The sequence below is a fragment of the Lepidochelys kempii genome, chromosome 2, assembly GCF_965140265.1.
Source record: "Lepidochelys kempii isolate rLepKem1 chromosome 2, rLepKem1.hap2, whole genome shotgun sequence".
Lineage (NCBI taxonomy): Eukaryota > Metazoa > Chordata > Testudines > Cheloniidae > Lepidochelys > Lepidochelys kempii.
This window is the reverse complement of record NC_133257.1, coordinates 221,705,767-221,727,305: the sequence shown is the minus strand read 5'-3', so window position 1 is coordinate 221,727,305 and position 21,539 is coordinate 221,705,767. Positions and strand designations below refer to the sequence as shown.

Here is a 21,539-nt window from a genome sequence, read left to right as displayed (position 1 = left end):
GATAGATATCTAGAATAATCTTCAATATGGACTGAGACTACAAAGATCTGTCAATCACTGAGTTTAACTTTAAACACAGATGATTTGAATTCATGTTAGCAGCATGAGGAAACCAAGAAGATGGAATAGTGCTGTTCAGAGAAAAGATGATAGGATTACCTCTGCTGTTAGCCTTTTCCTGCTACTTGTTTGAGATACTAAATCAAGGCGAAGTTTATGAAAAAAGCTACGACTGGGGTTTCTAAATCTTCATTCCTGCTGGGATTTTCCTATTATAAATCTGCTGTCAGAAATGAGTGCTTTACTTGTGGCTTAATTTTATGCAGGCACAAACACCTTGGTTCAACACATTTTGCCAGAGACTGTCTTAGCTGTCTTAATGCAACAGAGTTCTCATTAACTGGGACCTCTGAAAAAGAAAAATGCACACATGCTCTTTTGTCGTTGGCCATTGCTTCATGAGCAGTCTGATGAAAACTGAAATAAAACATTAATTCCAAGGTGGTGTGTAGAAATGAATGTTTGAATCACACAGTTTATGTGCATTATCCATCCCAAAAAACATTACAATCCAGCTTTTGAATGAAGTTTTGTTTAAGTAGTGGAATGTTCATAATTTCTATTAGTTATGCTAAAGCTGCGGAGTTTAGCAAAAAAAAAAAAGCATCGTTGTGCGGTTTTTCCCTTTTCTGTTCAACTGTGTGCACAGGGCAGCCAATACAATGGCTTCAGAGAGACTAGTCTAACTTGCTTGTCCTTTCTGCATGCAAAAGCCATTGGGCCAGATTCATGCCTGGTATAAGTCTTTGCAAAGAATTTGCACCATTGGCTTCAATAGGAGCTCTTTATACAAAATAACTGCAAAATCAGGCCCGAAAAGTGATCAATATCACAGCATTTAATTTGCTACCAGATTGTGCATTATTGTCCTGTTCATTGTAGATTGTTTTATATTTGCCCATGAGAAGATTAGCTTTGCAGCATGCCTGGGTTAAAATTTTGCTTCCAGGAATTTACCAGTGGAAACATTTCTTTGGGTTTGACTCATAGGGAAGGAATTAGGATCTTGAATTCATGTACCAGAGAATCTCCGATCATGGGGAAAGGGAAAGTTGTTGCTCTGTGATTGAAGATATTATTCCCAACAAAATTCGTATTTATATATTGTTTCTGTTTGACCCTTGTGTAAGACCGAGTTCTGCTAAGAAAAACTAGCATAACTGCGGAAGATGCATAAAGAGCTGTGCAGAGAAATGAAATTCTGTTTCATGGAGGATTTCGACATTTCAAAATTTGTTTTCATTCCACTTAAGAACAAAAGCTCAAAAATTTGAAATTCTGTCAGAAAGAAAATTGAAAAAAAATTGTTTTGGGTCAATAGAAACAATTTGTTTTGATAAAATTGAAATGTTTCATTCAACATCATAATGTATAATACAAAAATTTAAAAAAATCAAAATGAAACATTATTTTGAAAGGAAAAATGGATTGTTTCATTTTGACAATGTCAAAGTGGGATGTTTCGACACTTTCAGAACTTATTTTTCCCCTTTTTCTCCCACCAAACTGTAATTTCGGTGAAATTGACATGATTTCACACAGTTTCAATTTTGATGGAACTGTATTTTCTGATGGAAAATGGTTCATTCAAAGTTTTTCTGATCAGCTCTAGATAAAACATTCACATGATGAAATGTAATGTTGTTTTGAATTACCTTAGCAAAATGCTTTACTTCCAATAAATCCACTGATATATATATATAGTGTATGTCCTTCAATCATTATCACAATTTAGTTACTGAATAGTTGGGGAAATCTAGGTTCACACTTATAATTTAGGAGCCATTTGTGTTATTGCTAAAAAGAATATACTTAGGAACTAAATCCAGGAAGTAACATCTTTTATTTTTCTGTACTAAATCTACATAAAGCTGGCTCCTGAAGTTCAAATGAAAGAGCACGGAATAATGTATTCAAACTTGTTTTCATTTGTCTTCAGTTAACACCCAGTCACTCATCTGTAGCTTTAATTTTCTGTTTTTTCTGAAGTTGTCTGAACTGAGATGTTTACAGTGTTTTCAGAAATTCAGAGGATTTTGCTTTTACAGTTAGCCTGTTGTACAGCACTTTAAAGTGTACATTTGCAAAAGTGTGAAGGTATAAAGTATCCCCAGGAGTGATTTTCCAGATGAACTTGAATTATGGAGTGGAAAAAAGGAGCCATACTCCAAAGGTCAGTTGTAATACAGAGTTTAAATAATGCCTTGGATCTAAAATCTGTGTGCCATACACCTATTTTGACGATTTGGGGGCACTGATCTTTCTGAAGCCTGGATACGAGAATTCTGTGGCGTTTAAAGACAGCACTGTAGTTGTCTGAACATTATAAACCCCAAAGCTGGAGAGAATGAGCCATATTAGATTTTTTTACAGTAATAGTGTAGACTTATTTTTTAATGTCACAGTACCAAATTTTCAAAGGCCTCTGAAGTGTTTGCAGGAAAAAAACATACATGTACCTATTTGTATATGAAAAACATGCGTTTGCAGGTGGGTCTGGGTCTCTGCGTGCACAAACCAGCTGACTGCATGCTTAGGACGAAGCAGCAGTGAAAGAACATAACAGTGAATTAGAAGGATTCTGTTTCCACATCTGGCTGCAATTTTCTGTGTGATCTTGGGGAAGTCGTTGAACCTCTTGTGCCTCCGTTTTCCCCCAAGTAAAACTGAGATAAATAATAGTCGCTTCACAAGGGTGTTCTGAGGCTTAATTCACTAATGATTACAAAGTAAATGAAGATTCCTGAGTGGGTGGAGCTTCTGTTCTCCCTGTCTCAAATAAATGAGCAAGGGGGGAGGGATATTCAATGAAATTAAAAGGTGGCAAATTCAAAACCCGACAAGAGAAAATACTTTTTTTCCATAAACTGGTGCAAATCAGGAATAATTCCAGTGACTTCAGTTGAGTTACACTGCTGTAAAACTAATAAAGTGAAATCAGAATGGGCCCATATAAGTAATTAAAATAGCCATATTTTCATAGGACCCTGACAAAATGCATGTGCCAAATGAATACTGATTATTATTGGTTTAGCATGTTGTACAGTGCCCTGGGCTTGGTGAGGGCAGGGGTGGAGCTGAAGGTGATGTTTTTATTAGTACAGTTATTTTTATCAGTTCTTTCTACACCACCACAAGTCAAAAGTCTTTACAGCATTTCCTCTTTCTAAGATGTGTGCATAAATGTAGAGGTCTGAGTGCTCAAAAATTGCAGGTGCAAAAGTGCAAGCATAAATGTAGAGGCAACTTTTGAAAGTTTGGCTTTAATTCATAAAGTGCCAGAGAATGAACAAATACACATTTGAAGAAAAGATAGTTGGAAAGTTAAGCTCTGATCTTGTAAATGGCTGTACAAACTATGGAGTGGTTTGGGGTCCTTGGGATGAGAGACATTAGGGATGAAACCTCCCATTGACTTTAATAGGTCCAAGATTTAATCCTCAGCACTGAATCCTGCTTTCAGTGAAGGCAGTGGGATTTCTATGATTGACTGCAGTGAGATTAGCACCAGGGACTACGTAAATGTCAGATGATAATATTGCACACAGTGTTGTGGCTGTGTTGGTCCCAGGATAGTAGAGAGACAAGGTGGGCGAGGTAATATCTTTTATTGGATCAACTTCTGTTGGTGGGAGAGATAAGAGAAGAGCTCTGTGTAAGCTTGAAAGCTTCTGTCCCTCACAAACAGAAGTTGGTACAATAAAAGATATTACCTCACCCACCTTTTCACTCAGGCAATATTATTGGTTGTAGGATTTTTAAAATGTGAGAGCAACTTTTGCTTTTCATTTACAACTAGTGTCATATATAGTGGTAGCTGATTATCATTAACACTTATATTTTTGTGATTTAACAGTATTTTTATTATTTGAGCATTTGAAAATGACTTTAACAAGTCCACTCTACTAAACTTTCCACATGACTCTGTGTCCCTTCCCAGAGTTAGAATCCTCTCAAATTATTTCTAGGGCTGTCACTTAATCGCACTTAACTCAAGCAATTAACTCAAAACAAATTAACTCACTTTAAAAAATTAATCACAATTAATCACAGTTTTAATCACACTGTTAAACAATAATAGAATACCAGTTTAAAAGTATTATAAATGTTTTGGATGTTTTTCTACATTTTCAAATATATTAACTTTAGCATATCTGGCATGTAAATACCTTGCAATGCTGGCTACAAAAGTGCCATTTGAACACCTGTTCTCACTTTCAGGTGACATAAATAAGAAGAGGGAAGCATTATCTCCCATAAATGTAAACAAACTTGTTTGTTTTAGCGATTGACTGAACAAGAAATAGGACTGACTGGACTTGTAGGCTCTAAAGTTTTATATTGTTTTATTTTTGAATGCGGTTATGTAAAAAAAAAATTCTACATTTTTAAGTTGCACTTTCACAATAAAGAGATTGCACTACAGTACTTGTATGAGGTGAATTGAAAAATACTATTTCTTTTGTTTATCTTTTTTACAGTGCAAATATTAGTAATCAAAAATAATAAGAAGTTAAGAATGGGCCATACTGAGTCAGACCGAAGGTCCATCTAGCCCAGTATCCTGTCTTCCAACAGTAGCCAATGCCAGATGCTTCAGAGGGAATGAACTGAATAGGCAATCATCAAGTGATCTATCGTCTGTTGCCCATTCCCAGATTCTGGCAAACAGAGGTTAGGGACACTTCAGAGCATGGTTTTGAATCCCTGACCATCCTGGCTAAAAGCCATTGGTGGACCTATCCTCCATGAATTTATCTTGTTCATCTATAAATGATCACTGTAGACCTTGTATTCTGGTTGTAATTGAAATCAATATATTTGAAAATGTAGAAAACATCCAAAAATATTTAAATAAATAGTATTCTATTATTAACAGTGTGATTAAAACTATGATTAATCACATTTTTTTTAAATAATTTGACAACCCTCTTTATTTATTCTAAATGGGATTTTCAGTAGCACAGTAGCATTAGTGAGGATAACTTATTCCAAGTTTTCAGACATTGTGAAAAACTGCATGGCTTAAACTATTCCATCTTGCTCCATGGAAATATCTCAGTCTGTAGAAAATGCTTTCTCTCTCTTTTCCTCTGTGAAACACTGCCAGGAATTATGTTATATCATCAGAACAACCAGGATTCTTTACAATCGTGCTTCCTGGTCATAGTTAGATGAGGAGTTTGAAGTCTGTCAATGCTGCTTTAGGGGTTTTGCCATTTAGCTTTGCTCTATTACAGCATTTTATTTGAAGGACCAATCCTGCCAAAGAAAATTAAAAGTCTCTCACTTTTCTTCCTACATTGCGTCTTCAAACTGGAATATTTTAAAACACAATAGAATTGCACATCAGTTTGGAAGAGAGAGTGGGAGGAATCAGTGGGGGGAGAGAAAGTTATGTCTCCAGTGGGGTTCTGTGCAATTTCATTCTCTGGGGATTGAAAGGCTTTTAACCAACTCAACGTTTCAACCGCCTGAGAGAAGAGAAAAAGAACCATGTCTTGTCTAGACCGACCAGAAACTAAAAACAAGGGACACTTTGAATTTTGAGACTCTGACCACAACTGAAAACTGTACTCAGGCCAAGTAACTGGAAAATCAGTTTCTTGGGTTAAACAAATGCTTCCCTTAAGAATCACAGGCAGCCTTCCATTTTAATTAGTAGAGAAATTATTATATTGTGAGGCTCTGAATCTAATATTTGAACCAATGCAAAGACTTGCAGCTGGGGCAGTTAGGAGGGTAGTTTAGCCAAATATGGGACTTTATGAGATGCCAGAGGAAAAAAAACAAACAAATATTCTGAGGCATTTTCTTGCCATTTGGCTGTGATAGTCTATCATTTGTCATAAGATGGAAAAATAAGGTCTGCCTTCCTAGTGCAGTGGCCGACTGCACCAGAAACAGAGCCAACTGCAAACACAAAATCAGGAGGGGGCATGGAGCTGGAGCTCAGCAGTGAAACCTTAGACCAAGACATGGATATGGAAAACCTTACTCCAGGAGTAATTTTATACAGTAACCTTTATGGAGAGCATTACAGAGAAATGTTGAGTAAAATTCACTGATGGGGTACTTAAATTAAGACAGAACTACAGAAAATTGCAGCACAAATTTTATAAATAGGTATAGTACCAATATGGCATGTACTGTAGACATAGGATGTCATAGAAACATGAATATCCTTGTTAGCCAGTCAGACTCCAGTGCTTCTTATATGTGTAGGGTGACCAGACAGCAAATGTGAAAAATTGGGATGGGACGCGGGTGGGTGGGGGTGGGTGTAATAGGAGCCTATATAAGAAAAAGACCCAAAAATTGGGACTGTCCCTATAAAATCAGGACATCTGGTCACCCTAAATACATGTGAAATGCAGGTTTATTTAAATATAAACATCTTTTCACTAGAGGAAAGATGGTTGAGGCACTGGACTGTATCTCAGGAGATCTGGGTGTAATTCCTGTCTCTACCACAGACTTCCTGTGCTACACTGAACAAACCTTTGCCAGGATGGTCATTACATAAGAAAAAGGAAGAGCGTGGGTGATGCTTTTTAGCATGGGTGATGCTTTTTAGGCAGAGGAACAAATCATTAAGTTTTTATGTCGCAAGAAACAGGAAGTCAATATCTGTTTCTCATATTGGTACATATGTTAAATAGGGATAATAATACTTACCTACTTAACAGTACTTGGGTAAAATGCATTGCGATCCTGAGGATGAGCATGTTATAGAAATACTAAGCATTATCATTATTATTTTATGATAAAATAAAAATATTCTTTGAAGATTCAGGAGCACCTATTTGACTCCACTAAAAGTAATTTGATTCACACAACCTGTATTTTTGCAATCTGAAGCTGTTTTGCTCTCTCCTGTAAAAGACAGGCACTTTTCCAAAAAAATTCACCATGGAACTTAATGGTGCTAGCTCGTCGGTTCTTGTGGTTCTGTCGTTCATTTGTGCTCCTAGAAAACTGTAGTTAGAATGAATGGAATCAGATGTCTTTTTATTTTTCAAACAATCAAAGCTAGCCAACGTGGAAGGTTTTATCCCTCAGTAAGTATGAAGCCACCATGAAACTACAAATCCGCCTCCCCCCTTCCCAACACTGAAGCTGTTCCAGGGAGCCAGATATTCAGTGGGGGTGCTAGTTTCACCAGTCATTTCCTCTGTCCTAGGTGCTCTGAGTAAAGCCAACTTCTAATGACCCACACTTCTATTCCCAGTCCTTTCCATACTGTTGTGATATAATATTTTCTGGGATCTTTTCCTCCTATTTAGCATTTTACCTCCTTTTCTTCCCTTTTTGTGTTATGGGCTTAATACCATGAAAAAAGCAATGGTTCTCTATATTGTGTTATAAGGACAAGTTGATGTGGTTGGAGCCTGTTTGGCTTACTGTAACACAGTCTTTGATGGACTTCTAGAAAGAACATGATTCTGCACTTCTTTATATGGTTCTGACCCTGCGAACATGCATGTAAGTAACTTTATGCATGTGAGTAGGGATTTACTTACATGCATGAAGTCACTCATGTGCATAAGCATTTGCAAGATAAGGTCCTATATGTTTAATTCATTTTTCACTTGAAAAGTTGAGAAATCATTCCATGAAATTCTGATCTTGAATTTATATCATTCAGCGCATATTTAGGCAAAGAATTGTTCACCTCTGTTTTTCTAGTACTAAGCAGTGGACGTTATTCTGCACTTTGGCTAACCAGAATACATTTCAGTAGGCTTTTCCTACTGCCAAGGTTTGCCGGCACACAAGACTATTTCCATCTGTGATGACTAAAGTGTACCCACTGTACATCTGATCTCACATCCCATTTAACAAACAAAATCCACAGATGAATTAATTCCCTGCTTATTTCAAAGAACTGCCTGATGAAAGTGGGAAACTGGACTTATTTCCAAAATATAAATTGCTCTTTTGCCATAGGAGAAATGACATCAAGCCAGATTTCAAATTATAGTTTTTCAAACATCTACAACATCAGGCAGTCATAATACAAAAGCATATGTTTGAATATTTGTTGCATATTTTGCTAATGATGCAAGTAATATAATCTGAAAGGAAAGATCATGGTTACGCTCCCCCCAATGTATCTGCCCGCAATATCCAACTTGTTTCAGATCCAGACATGTCAATATAAACACAAGCTTCATTTTTCCTAGCTTGCTCTGTTTGTAATTCATTCATATCAGAAACAGCAAAATTATTTTGTACAGTCATATGTATAATAATTATGCAACTATTTCTGGTATTTCACAATTGCTAGTATCAAGTGTGTGTGAAGACACTTGGATTTGTTAGAGTTAAACATGCCATACATACAGCTGATTCTTTATATCAAAGGCTGTATATCAAAGACTTTGTATAATAACCTACCAGATTCTCATAGACACAGTAAAATCTATTATTTTGATGTGACTAAATTGTTATTTTAAAGGCATGTTATTAATAAAGGGATCATTTGTACCTACATGGAATTAAAAATTGTGCTGTCAGTATAATTCAGCATAGCTCTTGATACAGAAAACAATGCACAGGAGTTGTGACTTCTTAACTAGTCTCAAAGGTGCAGGTCTGTGGAGGTGTAAATCCCATACCTAAGAGAGCAATGCAGGGCATGCTGCCTGATGTTGAATTGGTGGTGCATATATCAGTAGGCAGGAGCTTTGCTTTACATAAATCTTTACAAAATATTTAGCTGCTTGGTAAACTATTTGAGCAGTAACACTGCTAACTGCATAGAAACAGAAACCACATATTCAAAGGTAAACATTCAAAAATTACAGGCAAACGTGAGAAACACGCACCTCAAGAAATAAAACATAAACAAATGTCGTCTTATATGTAATCTTATATGTGATTACATTAGATTAAAATTAGATTATAAACTCTTTGAGCCAGGAAACATTTTCTTTCTATTTGTCCTGAATGTGCCTACTATGCTTTTTCACTCTGTAAAACTAAATAAAAAAATAATGATTCAAAACCCTTTAGCCCAGATAGATGATAAATAGTTCAGTCATATACAGATGTGGGGCCTGATTTTCTGGGACAGCCTTTATTGTTGTGCCCTCAGTGAACTGTTGGAGGACTTGGTGACACCTGGACGTTCTAACTACCTATTTCCAAGAGGTAGTCATATGTCTAAGTGTTACCACTTCCCCCCTCAGTTTCTTGTGAGTGTGAAACTGTGAGCACAGTTGTTTGTGGATGTCAAAGTGAAGGCCACGTGGTGGCCAGATGAGAATCAGGGCCTAAAATGTATCCATCTATGCCATGTTAGAAAGGCGTAATCTAGACTTAAATCCAGCAAGGTGCAGTTAGGTCTAACTGTCTCCCTCATCGAGTCACAGAGCTCTGTACTGGGGAGGAAGAGCTTGTTAGGTCTAATTATGTCAAGCCACTAACTATGTCAACCAATCCCTGGTCTGGTTCCGTTGTCTAAATGGCAGAACATCTTGTTTAACAGCAACAAGTCAAAAAACCATTGACAATGAGAAATGTTACAGTTACAGTGTGAGGCTGTGTGCCCTAGTGAATGCTGCACTCCTTCTCTGGAGACCTGGGTTCTATTCGTGGCTCTGATACTGGCCTGTTAGGTAACACTGGGCAAGTAACTTCCCTTCTCTGTCCCTCAGTTTTCACATCTGTGAACTGGGGATAATGATACTGGCCTCCTCTTGTATAGAGCTTGGAGATCTAGGGGCGATAAGCGCCGTGTGACAGCTAGGTATTACTGCTAGCACTAACCCTTTTCTAATATGGTTTCTTTCATACACATCAGGGTTCTGATTCGGATTTCACTTATATGGGTTTTATACCAGGGGCTTCAGTGGAGTTAATCCTGGTTTACAGTAGCATGAATGGAGGAGCAAACTACATGTGTTTATGCTGTTGAAAAGTTACTTTTCTAAACATACAGCATACAGGGCAGAAGCCCACTTGTGTTCACAACCCATGGGCCCACCTGCGTGTGTATGCATACTTACTGCCACTGCATATTCCAACAGCGTAACGGATAGCTGGGCACTTATGGAGAAATTCAGCTATTGCCACATAAAACTCAAGTGATAGGGCTTTGCCCAGGGGACTCCATCAGAGTGGGATGGAATCCATGCTCCCAGCCTGCAGGTGGGACTGCTATTCCAGCCTATACCTCTGGGCAAGGAATTGTTTCTTTTCTGGGGCCCAGACAACAGGGCCTCGATCCCAATTGAGCCTTTGGGCACTACCATAATATAAGTATTTACTATTACTACTACTACTGGCTGCAGTAGAGACCATTACCCCTCTATCCCCTAACCAATGGGTCACTGGATCTGTCATAAGCATGGATCTCTTAGTCCTTCCACAGATTTTCCCCCAATGGCTCCTTCTCTGTGGGCCTATTTGGGGCAGGCCTGGGATGACTCTTCCCCGGGTGGCCCTCTCCTCTGTATCCAAACTTTTGTAGAGAGCTAAAGTGGGGCTGAAGTGGTCCCCACGGCTTCCCCTGAGTCCCTTGCTCTTAGGTGAGTTTCAGCCCTAACTACCTGTTTGTATGTGCAGAGGAAGCAGTTATGTGTTCAAATGTGGGTGAGCCTGTATACACACTTTTGATATGGGGGTTATCCATCACCCTTCTGGAAAAATTTGGCCTGGAATATTTCAGATCAGATACTTCTGGGGACAGGTATTGCTATAAAAAGGTACTAAAAACAATTTAATCTCTTATTTCACTAATAGTAAAAGACAGTAAAAGTGTCACCTTCAACTCTCTCCCTTTGAAATGCAAGGTACAGTTCATCCACATGGCTACATTGAGAAAATTAGAGGTATTATTTTGATCACCAGAGAGAGAGAGGGGTGACGGTCCCTTATTTTTCAATGAATGCCTCAAAACATGTTGAGAATGACTTAAAAATACTATTTTTAGATCAGTAGTTTATTTAGTTTTAGAGAGCCAGAGTGATGACTCAAAGTCAAGTCATACAAAGAACTCTATTACCAATACGCTTGATCAAGACTCAGCTTGAATGGCAAAGGGCCATTGAATAGCCCTGACAAAAGAGAGATGGTTTGTGGGTTGCAAAATGACATGGTTCCTATTTGCATGCGCTTTTTCTTGGTTTTAAAATTTAGTCAGAATATAGACAGCCACAAACTTTCCAATAAGAAAAGTGTAACATTAATATTACCTTTGTCACTGCTTAGAAAAATACAGGAAAATGGACTCAGAACTTTCCTATGTTTTTATGCAAGTTTAGTTTCAAACCAGTATTCTAAACTATATGAATGAGTGTATATCCGAACATCCAAAAGAACCATCTAAGGATAATGTTAAGGATGCAAAGCCAAGCAAAGGTAGGAATGCCAGAAGTAAGGTTGCCTGTGCACTCTTAATTCAGCCCTCTTTTGAATATGCATTGTGGGAAGGGACTGTCTTTTTTTCTGTGTTTGTACAGCACCTAACACAATGGGGTCCCAGTCCATGATGGGCTGCTAGGCAAGACAGTAATACAAATAAATAATTAATAATGACACAATCACATACTATTTTTTTCCAGAGAACTCCTATATCATTCAGTGAATGCGTTTTTATCCTCTTAATTCAGTGTGTGATGTCAGGCCTTATTTAATACATTAGCCAAACCCTGCACTGAATTCTTTTATCTTCTCCTGGGTGTTTGGTTCTATGGCACCCATCACCATAGTATCTGAGTGCTTCACAAACTTTAAATAATAATTTATCTTTACATCACCCCTGTGAGGTGAGGGTATTATTAGTATTATCCCCACTATACAGCTGGGGATGGGAAACACAAAGCAGTAAGGTCAGATTTGTTAGAAAAGTCCACTAATCTTGGGTGCCCAACTTGAACAACTTAGGTTTTCAGGGTACATAGCATTTTTATTGTATTTTGAAAGTTCAGAGCACAGCTCCAATTGATCTCAGCTGCAGCTCTGAGCACTCAGTGCTTCAGCAATTCTGAGCCCAGGAGTCTCATGCTGGGCACCCAAAAAATGAGGCCAAGCACTCAAAAGTTAAGAAATTCCAGAATTAGGCCATAATGCATATGCATAAGGGGGTTGTATTAATATTCCATAGACAATCTTAATTGTGGCATTTCACATCTTTTTAGTATTTAGCTTTGCAATCTTAACATTCTCTTAGGGCTTGTCTACACTGCGACGTTGTCGACAAAACATTTGTCTTTCTGGTACTTAAAAAAGCCGCCCCGCGAAAGACAAATGTTTTGCCGACGAAAGTGGCAGTGTGAACGCGGTTTTGTTGGCAGGAGTGCTCTCCTACTGACAAAGCTAACCCCATTCGTGGGGCTGGAAGTATTTTGTCAGAAAAAATGCCAACAAAATACTGACAGAGAGCGTTCACACACGCCGACAGCTGCATAGTGTAGACAAGCCCTAAATGTAGGTTTGTTTGAGTGTGTGTGTATATAAACATACTGACTCATGCATGCACCTTATACCCTATGTGTAATTCATTGTACACCCTTAAGACTCCCACTCCAGCAAAATTAATATACTGACATGTGTGTCAGTATACAGAAATTTTCAATTTTTCTTAGAACAAGCATTTCACATATTGTAAAAATATTTGGTTATTTTTCTTTCTGAAACTGAATCTAAAGAAACAGTATTTATTACATAAAAGGACTTGCATTAAGAAAGAAAGCTTTTTGTGTGCAGATGTAGAAACAGAACTCCCAGTATTAATTTTGCATACGTATGCTTTAGGAAATAGTGCATACATGTCATCTTCTGCTCATTTATACATTTTTTTCCTTTGGTTCACAGATCATTCCCAAAGGGCGGGGGAGGGGACAAGCAGTGGAAAAATCTACTTCAGAAAATGCCAAAGTAGAATTCCACTCCTGCATCCAATAGTCAAGCCTGCATTTCCCCACAGGGAGAGGCTGGTGGGCAGAGAAGTCATGTTGAGCCCACAATGGGAGGGTCAAGGAGCTGGCTCCATAAATGAGTTTGGCTCCTCTCATCCTGAAAGTTGCCCACAATATCATATCCTATTTTCACTGCATTGCTGACTCTAACTGTTAAAGCATCATGGGTCAGGCCCCAAAAGATCACGAGCTGGGTCTAAAAATCATGAGATTTTGCAAAATAATAAATATTGTTGGGGTGGTAGTTTTTTTGCTTTCTGGGATTTGAGCCTTTAGGGTGAATGTTTGAAGCTTTTCTCCGCAAACGTGAGGGAGAGAAATTCCCTTATTTATAACAATGAAAGCAGAGGTTCTCGTGTAATCATTTGACAATGGGAGCTGGGGCTTTAAAGAAAAACACCAAGTATTGCAAGACTTGCAGTAAAACCGTGAGGCAACATTGCATTTAAAACATATATGCATGTATCTGCATGCGTGTGTGTGTGTCTATCAGTATTGCCAACCCCAAAGTTTCAAAAATCCTGAGTTAACCCCCAAAATGATGAGGATTTTGTAAACACACAGTGTATGTGACAATTAGTGTTGCTAAATTTATTAAGGCAATTTTGGCTGCCAGTGCAGGAGCTCTCCCCCCTGCCCAGCAATTAATTCTGCCCCCCCACCAGCTCTGGTCTGACCAGCTCACATCAATTCTACACCCCTCACCTCTGCTCCCCTGTCATGCCAGTGGTCACCCCCTCCTGGGTCTGGAGGGATTGCTGTGTGGTCCCCTCTGTCCCTTCCAGGCTGGGTGTTGTAGGTGTGGGGGGAGGGGCCGTCCTGTTCCATTCCTTACAAGGTGGAGGAGGGAGCAGAACTTATTTGAGCTGCTGAGCTCCATCAAGTGGAGTGCCCCAAGGGTCGGTCCTGGGGCCGGTTTTGTTCAATATCTTCATAAATGATCTGGAGGATGGTGTGGATTGCACTCTCAGCAAATTTGCGGATGATACTAAACTGGGAGGAGTGGTAGATACGCTGGAGGGGAGGGATAGGATACAGAAGGACCTAGACAAATTGGAGGATTGGGCCAAAAGAAATCTGATGAGGTTCAATAAGGATAAGTGCAGAGTCCTGCACTTAGGACGGAAGAACCCAATGCACAGCTACAGACTAGGGACCAAATGGCTAGGCAGCAGTTCTGCGGAAAAGGACCTAGGGGTGACAGTGGACGAGAAGCTGGATATGAGTCAGCAGTGTGCCCTTGTTGCCAAGAAGGCCAATGGCATTTTGGGATGTATAAGTAGGGGCATAGCGAGCAGATCGAGGGACGTGATCGTTCCCCTCTATTCGACATTGGTGAGGCCTCATCTGGAGTACTGTGTCCAGTTTTGGGCCCCACACTACAAGAAGGATGTGGATAAATTGGAGAGAGTCCAGCGAAGGGCAACAAAAATGATTAGGGGACTGGAACACATGAGTTATGAGGAGAGGCTGGGGGAGCTGGGATTGTTTAGCCTGCAGAAGAGAAGAATGAGGGGGGATTTGATAGCTGCTTTCAACTACCTGAAAGGGGGTTCCAAAGAGGATGGCTCTAGACTGTTCTCAATGGTAGCAGATGACAGAACGAGGAGTAATGGTCTCAAGTTGCAGTGGAGGAGGTTTAGATTGGATATTAGGAAAAACTTTTTCACTAAGAGGGTGGTGAAACACTGGAATGCGTTACCTAGGGAGGTGGTAGAATCTCCTTCCTTAGAGGTTTTTAAGGTCAGGCTTGACAAAGCCCTGGCTGGGATGATTTAACTGGGAATTGGTCCTGCTTTGAGCAGGGGGATGGACTAGATGACCTTCTGGGGTCCCTTCCAACCCTGATATTCTATGATTCTATGATTCTATGATCTGTTCTCTCATCCCTTGTCCTCCCTCCTGTGAGCATGGCTCCTGTGGGGAGGAGGATAGATCTTGCCTGAGTCTTTCAGCAGCTCTGATTGGCTGCTCTTCCTCAGGAGGAGGGGCATTCGGGGAAAGCAGCCAATCAGAGGGACTTTCCCCCCAAGTCAGGACTGAAAATCTGGAGGGGGTTGGACTTCTTGTGTGCTCCCCAGCTGGCTGCAGTGCCAGCTCCTTGCTTCTCTTCCACCACAGGCTGACAGCCTGTGCGGGGGGCAATACACTGTTGTCTCCTCCTGTCTGAAAGTCCTCTCCTGTCCCCTCCTGTGACCTATGGCAATGGGTGTGAGTTACTGATGGATCTCATGCCCAGACAAGAGTAAACAATGGACCCAGCAAAGCTGTGGGGTTTCTTTGCAGTGCCTGGCTACTCTACATGCTGTACCTGTGACATCAGCTAGTAACGAGCCTGGGCTCAAGTAATGAGATATTCCATAGGCATCAGGGAAAGGTTCCTGGGCAGGCAAAATGGTCTGCAGCCCATTATGCTGTTGAAACCCAGTACAACTGTGCATCACTGTTGGCTGAACACAGGCTGTCAGCACTGACATCTTACCCAGAAGCAAGGACTGACTGTAGCCAGCTGCATTAGTAGAAGGTCCCAGTAATTAAGCAGTTTGATAAGCTTGACACACCACAGTCCTGCTTCCAGGGCCTATGTGAACACGCTGGTGTTAGAATTGCCGGACGCCACAATTGCAGCATCTACGGGTACATTATCAGGTCAGGTAGCCAATGATCATGTCCGGAGAAGTGCCACACAACAGAGAGCCATATGGCAATAGGCAGACTGATGGCAGAGTCGCAAAGGAACCACAGCACTTTCACAGAGGACTACCATGCTGTGGATACACTTGACACAGGTCAAAAGGTACAGGAAATCAGAAAACACACTATGCATTCTCCCATGTAAAGAAAGACTCCAATACTGTGTTGATGCTCAATTATCCTGCTTTGTGCAGCTGTGGAGACCAATGCCCTTCCCCCAAACCATTTCCACATGATATTTACTATAGCCCAGTAGCTCATGTATGACTTTTCGTGGTTACCTTAGATCCCTGTTCCACATTGTCTGTTCTTAGCCTTTCAAAGTTATTGCATTTATAAAGCACCACAATATCTAGGCCCCAATTTGTGTGTATGGAACAAAGTCCTGTACTGCAGACTACTTTGTCTTGATTATGCCTCTTTTTCTGTACACCACAATCACTTTTCCAGGTGTGTGCCTGGCTTTGTGCAGCACCTATGAACTGGGGAGTGCATCGCATTGCTTTTGTTGGGAACAGGACAGAGCTCACGCTTTGGTGAAGTTTGAATTTCTTTCAGAGCTTTTGGGTGCAAGTTGCATTTTTGTAATCTCCAGAGCACTGAGCATTGGTCTGAACAATCACATCCCTTGTAACTTCAGACAGACATAATGAAAAGAATTAACAGTTTTGCCCTTCCAGGAAAAAGGGGAATATATGAATGAGGGAGGGGTACAGAGAGAGAGAGAAAGATTTGTATAGGTTAGAAAAGGGCAATAAAACATCTGGCATTAGTAACTGACATGTGTCAATTTTAAGCATTCATTAAATTCATATTAATGCAAGAACTGTTCTTAAACTCCAAATGCCACTTTTGGTTGCTGTGTTCTTCCATCTGATGGTGATGACTTTTCAGAACTGTACTATGCTTGTTTGCTTGCCACTGGCATCTGACCTGAGGTCAGACTTCTATTTAACCCTTTCCGGTAGGTCAAAAGACAAATTAATCTGGTGAGAATTGAATTGGAAATGAGGTGTCTGGATAACAGGTGTTCCACTTGTGGAATCGCTGCCAGGCTGAAACGTGTTTGCATCTATTCCTATGCCATCCAAGAAATCGTCTCTGAGGTCAGAGAGCCATTCTTAAAACATTTGAGATGGAAAGTTCCCACAGGGAGTGACAGTAGCAGGTGTTTTATGCTAAAATATTGTCTTTCTGACTTTTGAGAACTATCTGAGAAGGACATTTGTAGGTAATTTATTTACTTACTAACAGGTTCAATGGCTACAAGTTGTCCAAGAGGAACCTCTCCCCCTGAAACGGAATGTTACAATTCTTTATTTATTTTTCTAGAGGATGAAGATGATGAAGAGATTGTGGAACCCAAAGCACGAAATGACTCAGAGATGGAAAATCAAGAACAGAAACATGAGGTGAAAGAAGGTATGTGTTAAAAAAAGGATTTTGTTACCATTTTTAAGTGCTCCATCCTGCAAATAGTTAACATCATGTGTAGTGCTTACTATTGGCAGTAGTCCCAAGTAGCAGCCCAAGAAATTTAAAAACAATAAATAGTTCCATTTACTCAGATCTAGATTAGTGACATAAAAGAAATATGGTACAGAAGGATGCTGTTCAGACAATTTTCCTGCATTATATCAGGAATTCTCTGCAAGTTGTTGAATACCATGAAAAGTGTTCAGTGTATGTTGAGTCATGGACTTTCCATTCCATTGCCACATAAAGGGAATCCCAATGCTTATATTTGGAATCCTAGGAGGAAGAGAGACATTGGACGGATGTGAACAGAAGAAAAAAACCCTAAATAGAGTCCTAAAAATATCTATTTATTTTAGTTTTCCACATACTTGCAAGTGAGCCCTCTTTGTACCTATGTTATTATATCTGAATGAGTGCCATCACTAACATCATCTAGTTCTTTGTTACAGTTTAGTCCAGTGGAAGTGTTTCATATTGCCACTGACTTCCTTCCTTGACTAGCAAAGGCCAACTCTCATGTGAACGATCAATGTGTAAAGTTTTGGTGGCAATGGGCTTTGTGACACTCACACTGCAGAATTCGAAATAGAGCATGGTAGCGGCTGCAAATGACATAGTCTTAGGCAGGTGCTAAAACGCAATGAATAAATTCACTCTTGCTGAACAGTAAATGAACTTGACTTGTGGTGGCAGAGGTAAAATGGCAGCACATCGATGATGAGCATTAAATAATGTGAATCAAATGATGTTTGATCTATTTCTCTATCTTTTCACCCCTAACAATCCCGTTTGCCTCTCTAATGCAATCCCCCTTCTCGTGCTCTGAGCAAAACTCAGAGTCTGAAGCCATCTTTTGTGTTTCATGGAAGTGATTAAAACCATGTTACAAGTCAAACAGGAGTTTAGAAGAACATTTCCTGCCACTGCTGCACTCTGTGAGCCTTATTCAGAATTAATGGCTTTTCTGCAAATTAGCACATAATGGGTTAAAAGCATGTTTATGTTGGCATTAAGTACTCTGGCTTCTTTTTTTCTGCAAGGCAAGACAATATTTTGCAAACTTTTTAAAGAATCTCTAATAGATATTATAGTGGCGCCATTCACACTGCTATATAGTAGTTAAGGCTGTGTCAGCACTTCCATTATGAATCCTGTTTTTCAGGGATTTATAACCCAGCCGTAAAAATTTGCTCTGGGCTGAAATTTGGTTTCAGCTCGGGGAACACTTTTTTTTTTTTTAACAGATTTAAAACAAAATCAGCTTGGGCTTGTGTGAGTTATAGGAGTGTAAAGTGTAAGAATCATGAGGGAGAGAAAGGGAGAAAGACAATTTTTTCATGTGTATAACTCAAAAATGGGTTCAGTATTAAAAAAAAAAATAGATTGACCCTGTTATGTTTTGTTTTTCCTCTAAGCCCGCAAGCAATAGTTACATACTTTCTCAGAGTTTCAGGTATTTTCCAAAGGAAATCAGAGTTCTTCTTCATGGATTATAGGTGACCGAGTATGTGAGTGTGCTTAATTTTACCCACAGGAGTAGTGCCATTGGCTTCAATGGGACTAATCACACACATAAGTGTGTGCAGGATCAGTATCTGTTATTGGATCTGTTTCATAGTGACAACAAAGGCTACAATTCATCCACAGTATAGCGGGCCAGCTCAGTGCTGTATGCACCACTTACACCTCCCTTAAGGACTGCACTGAGGCACCAAGAGTAGCAGCACAGAGGTGTCTATCCATTTCTATGCATCGTGGAGAGGGCTACTTCACTGGCTCCATACAAGCGTCCACAGAAGATCACATTGGGGGCAGGCAGGGATCTACCTCTGTGAGGATCCATTGGCCCCAATGCTTCTCACAACACACAACTGGCACACAGAGACTGTGGCTGCTATTCCCAGGTCCCATCATCCTGCCTGCCATTCACATCATAAGAGACAGTCCTTGCCCTACAGAGCTTCTAATATAAGACCCCAGTCCTGCAATTTACAATGTGTAGGAGGAATGCTGCATCTGTGTGGAGCTCCACCAACATCAACGGGCCTCTGCATAGGTGCAGCAGTCCACCGAGCATTTAAATGGCAAAATCACGGCTTTGGACTGACCGTCAGCTGTTCAGGGCAAGGATTGTGTTTGGCCTCTAACCTTTTATCTGTTTTGAAGTCAGTGAGGCTTCTCATGGGAGCCGCAGTCAAATTGTGCATTGTAAATTTCAGGATCAGGGCCTAAATAGGCAAGACAGATAAAGGCGACAAGACAGGAAAAGAAAGTACTATTATCCTCATTTTACAGATTGGGAACTGAGGCACATAGAGACTGAGTTGCCCAAGGTCACACAGGAAGTTGGTGTCTGGGCTGGGAAATAAACCCAGATCTCCTGAATCCCGGTCCAGTGCATGCTGTAAATAATTAGATCAAATCAATCACAACAAATGGTGAACCTGTGGAACTCATTGCCAGGGGACGCTGTGGAAGCCAAAACGATAACTGGGTTCAAAAAAGAATTAGATAAGTTCATGGAGGATAGGTCCATCAATGCCTATTAGCCAAGATAGTCAGGGATGAAATCAGGGATGAAACCCCATGTTCTGGATGTCCCTAAACCTCTGGCAGAATGACAGGGGATGGAGTACTCAAAAATTGCACTGTTCTGTTCATTTCCTCTGACACATCCGGCATTGGCCACTTCGCAAGACAGGATAGGGGCTAGCTAGACCATTGGTCTGATCCACTATGGCCATTCTTATGTTCTTATAACTTCTGGATGATGTCCTATTTGAATATTTAATTATCTTTGTGATGAAAGAATCCCTTTGTTGCTAAAATCAAAATGGCCAAAGTATTATTCACCATATATTCTGCCTTCCATGAACCTTTTTTTTAAAAAAAAGAAAATTTAACCAGAAATTTTTACTAAAGACAAGCTCTAATTCATCAGGCCCAATAATAGTTTTGAAGGTCTATCTAACTGAGTCACTGATGTGCTTAAGTGTTCATTTACCTAAGGACTGGAACATTTATTTATTTATCCATTTATTTTCTGTGGAAGAGGGTCAGAAGTAATTATAGGTAAATAATCCACGTTTTGTCATCTTCAATGGAATGTTTTGAAAGGAACTTCAATAGAATGAAATAAAAAAAATCACATTATATAGTACCTCTGTACTGTATTTAAATATCGGTGGACCTAATCTTGCTTTCCTTACTCAGGCAATGCATCAAAGTCAAACTTTAAGTTTTCAGAATCAGACCCCATGCTGTGTCTAGAAGCAACAGAAGACAAGTTCAAAAAGAGTCTGAGACACCCTGCTGTTGGCAGCGAGCCCTTAACTTTAAAATGCCCTGGTTTTTGACAGTTGATCACACAGACCCTTAGAGGAAAAGTTCATTGACTTTAACTAATTTGTTAGATAACTGCAAAAAAATAATCTTAACCAGAAATAGAGAAATTAAATAAGAAGCTTGTAAGGGATATTCAGAATACCTGAAAATAAATGTTACCGGAAATGCAGCCGGATGGCCCCTATCAAGACAAACAACAGAACTGTAGCTAGAAACACAGGAAAAATCAATGGGATATGAGGGCATGTTCTACCAGGGTTTGCTCAGCACCTTACAAGATTATGTCAAAGATTTTCACAGCTCTTGTTAGCTAACAAATCTAAAGGTTGAATGGATTTACACCATGCTCCTCACCCCCACCCCCAAAAGAAGTACAGAACTAAGAAGAGCTGTGCTATCTCTGGTTGTAGCTATGCTCTCACAATTTCTTTCTTTTTTTTTTTAAACAGGTTTTTTTTTTTAATAGATGCTAGTAACTTAGTCAGACTTTTATAATGGGCTAGGCTGCAGGAAACTATTTCATATTCCTTTGCACTTAGTTAAATGTAGATTTTCTTCTTTACATACTCCCTTTGACTCCAGTGGGAAAAGAATCAGGCCCTGACTGATTAAGAGTTTGCAGGATTAGCCTCTCACTTATATTGTCATCAAAACTATTGGTTTATATTTAACCCAATTTTGCTCCCATCTGGTGGGAACAAGACTGGAGCCTTTGTTAGGTCCTTTCCTAAATTTATAAGAGAGTTCCTATGTAGACAAAGTACATTTTTTCTGTTATGTTCAAACACATAGGTTTAAAATTTGTGGAGAAAAGACTTGAGATGCTGCAAAATGAAATCTTCAGGGATCATTTTAATTCAGGTGTAGATTGATAAAATACCATTTGTTTTCATAGCTACATGTTGAATAACTGTTGCCTTCACGTCTCTTCCATTTTTTTAGGTTTTTAAAAGACATTTGGTTCAGTGTAGAATATATTTCATTGTGGTTTCTGGATACACATCATATTTTTTCCTCTGAAACAGTCTGTCTGCA

The 21,539-nt window shown here is 39.7% G+C and overlaps 1 protein-coding gene across 10 annotated transcripts in view; it reads left to right on the top strand.

Moving 5' to 3' along the window:
- The window catches only part of DYNC1I1 (dynein cytoplasmic 1 intermediate chain 1), a 270,699-nt gene that overhangs the window by 130,404 nt on the left and 118,756 nt on the right, over positions 1-21,539 (top strand). For all 10 annotated transcript variants that reach the window (XR_012157549.1, XM_073333889.1, XM_073333887.1 and 7 more), the window contains one exon: positions 17,013-17,102. Coding sequence is in view for 9 of the 10 variants with exons in the window: in XM_073333889.1 (XP_073189990.1) it covers positions 17,013-17,102 (90 nt within the window). In the remaining variant the exon portion in view is untranslated. The remainder of the gene's footprint in view (positions 1-17,012; positions 17,103-21,539) is intronic.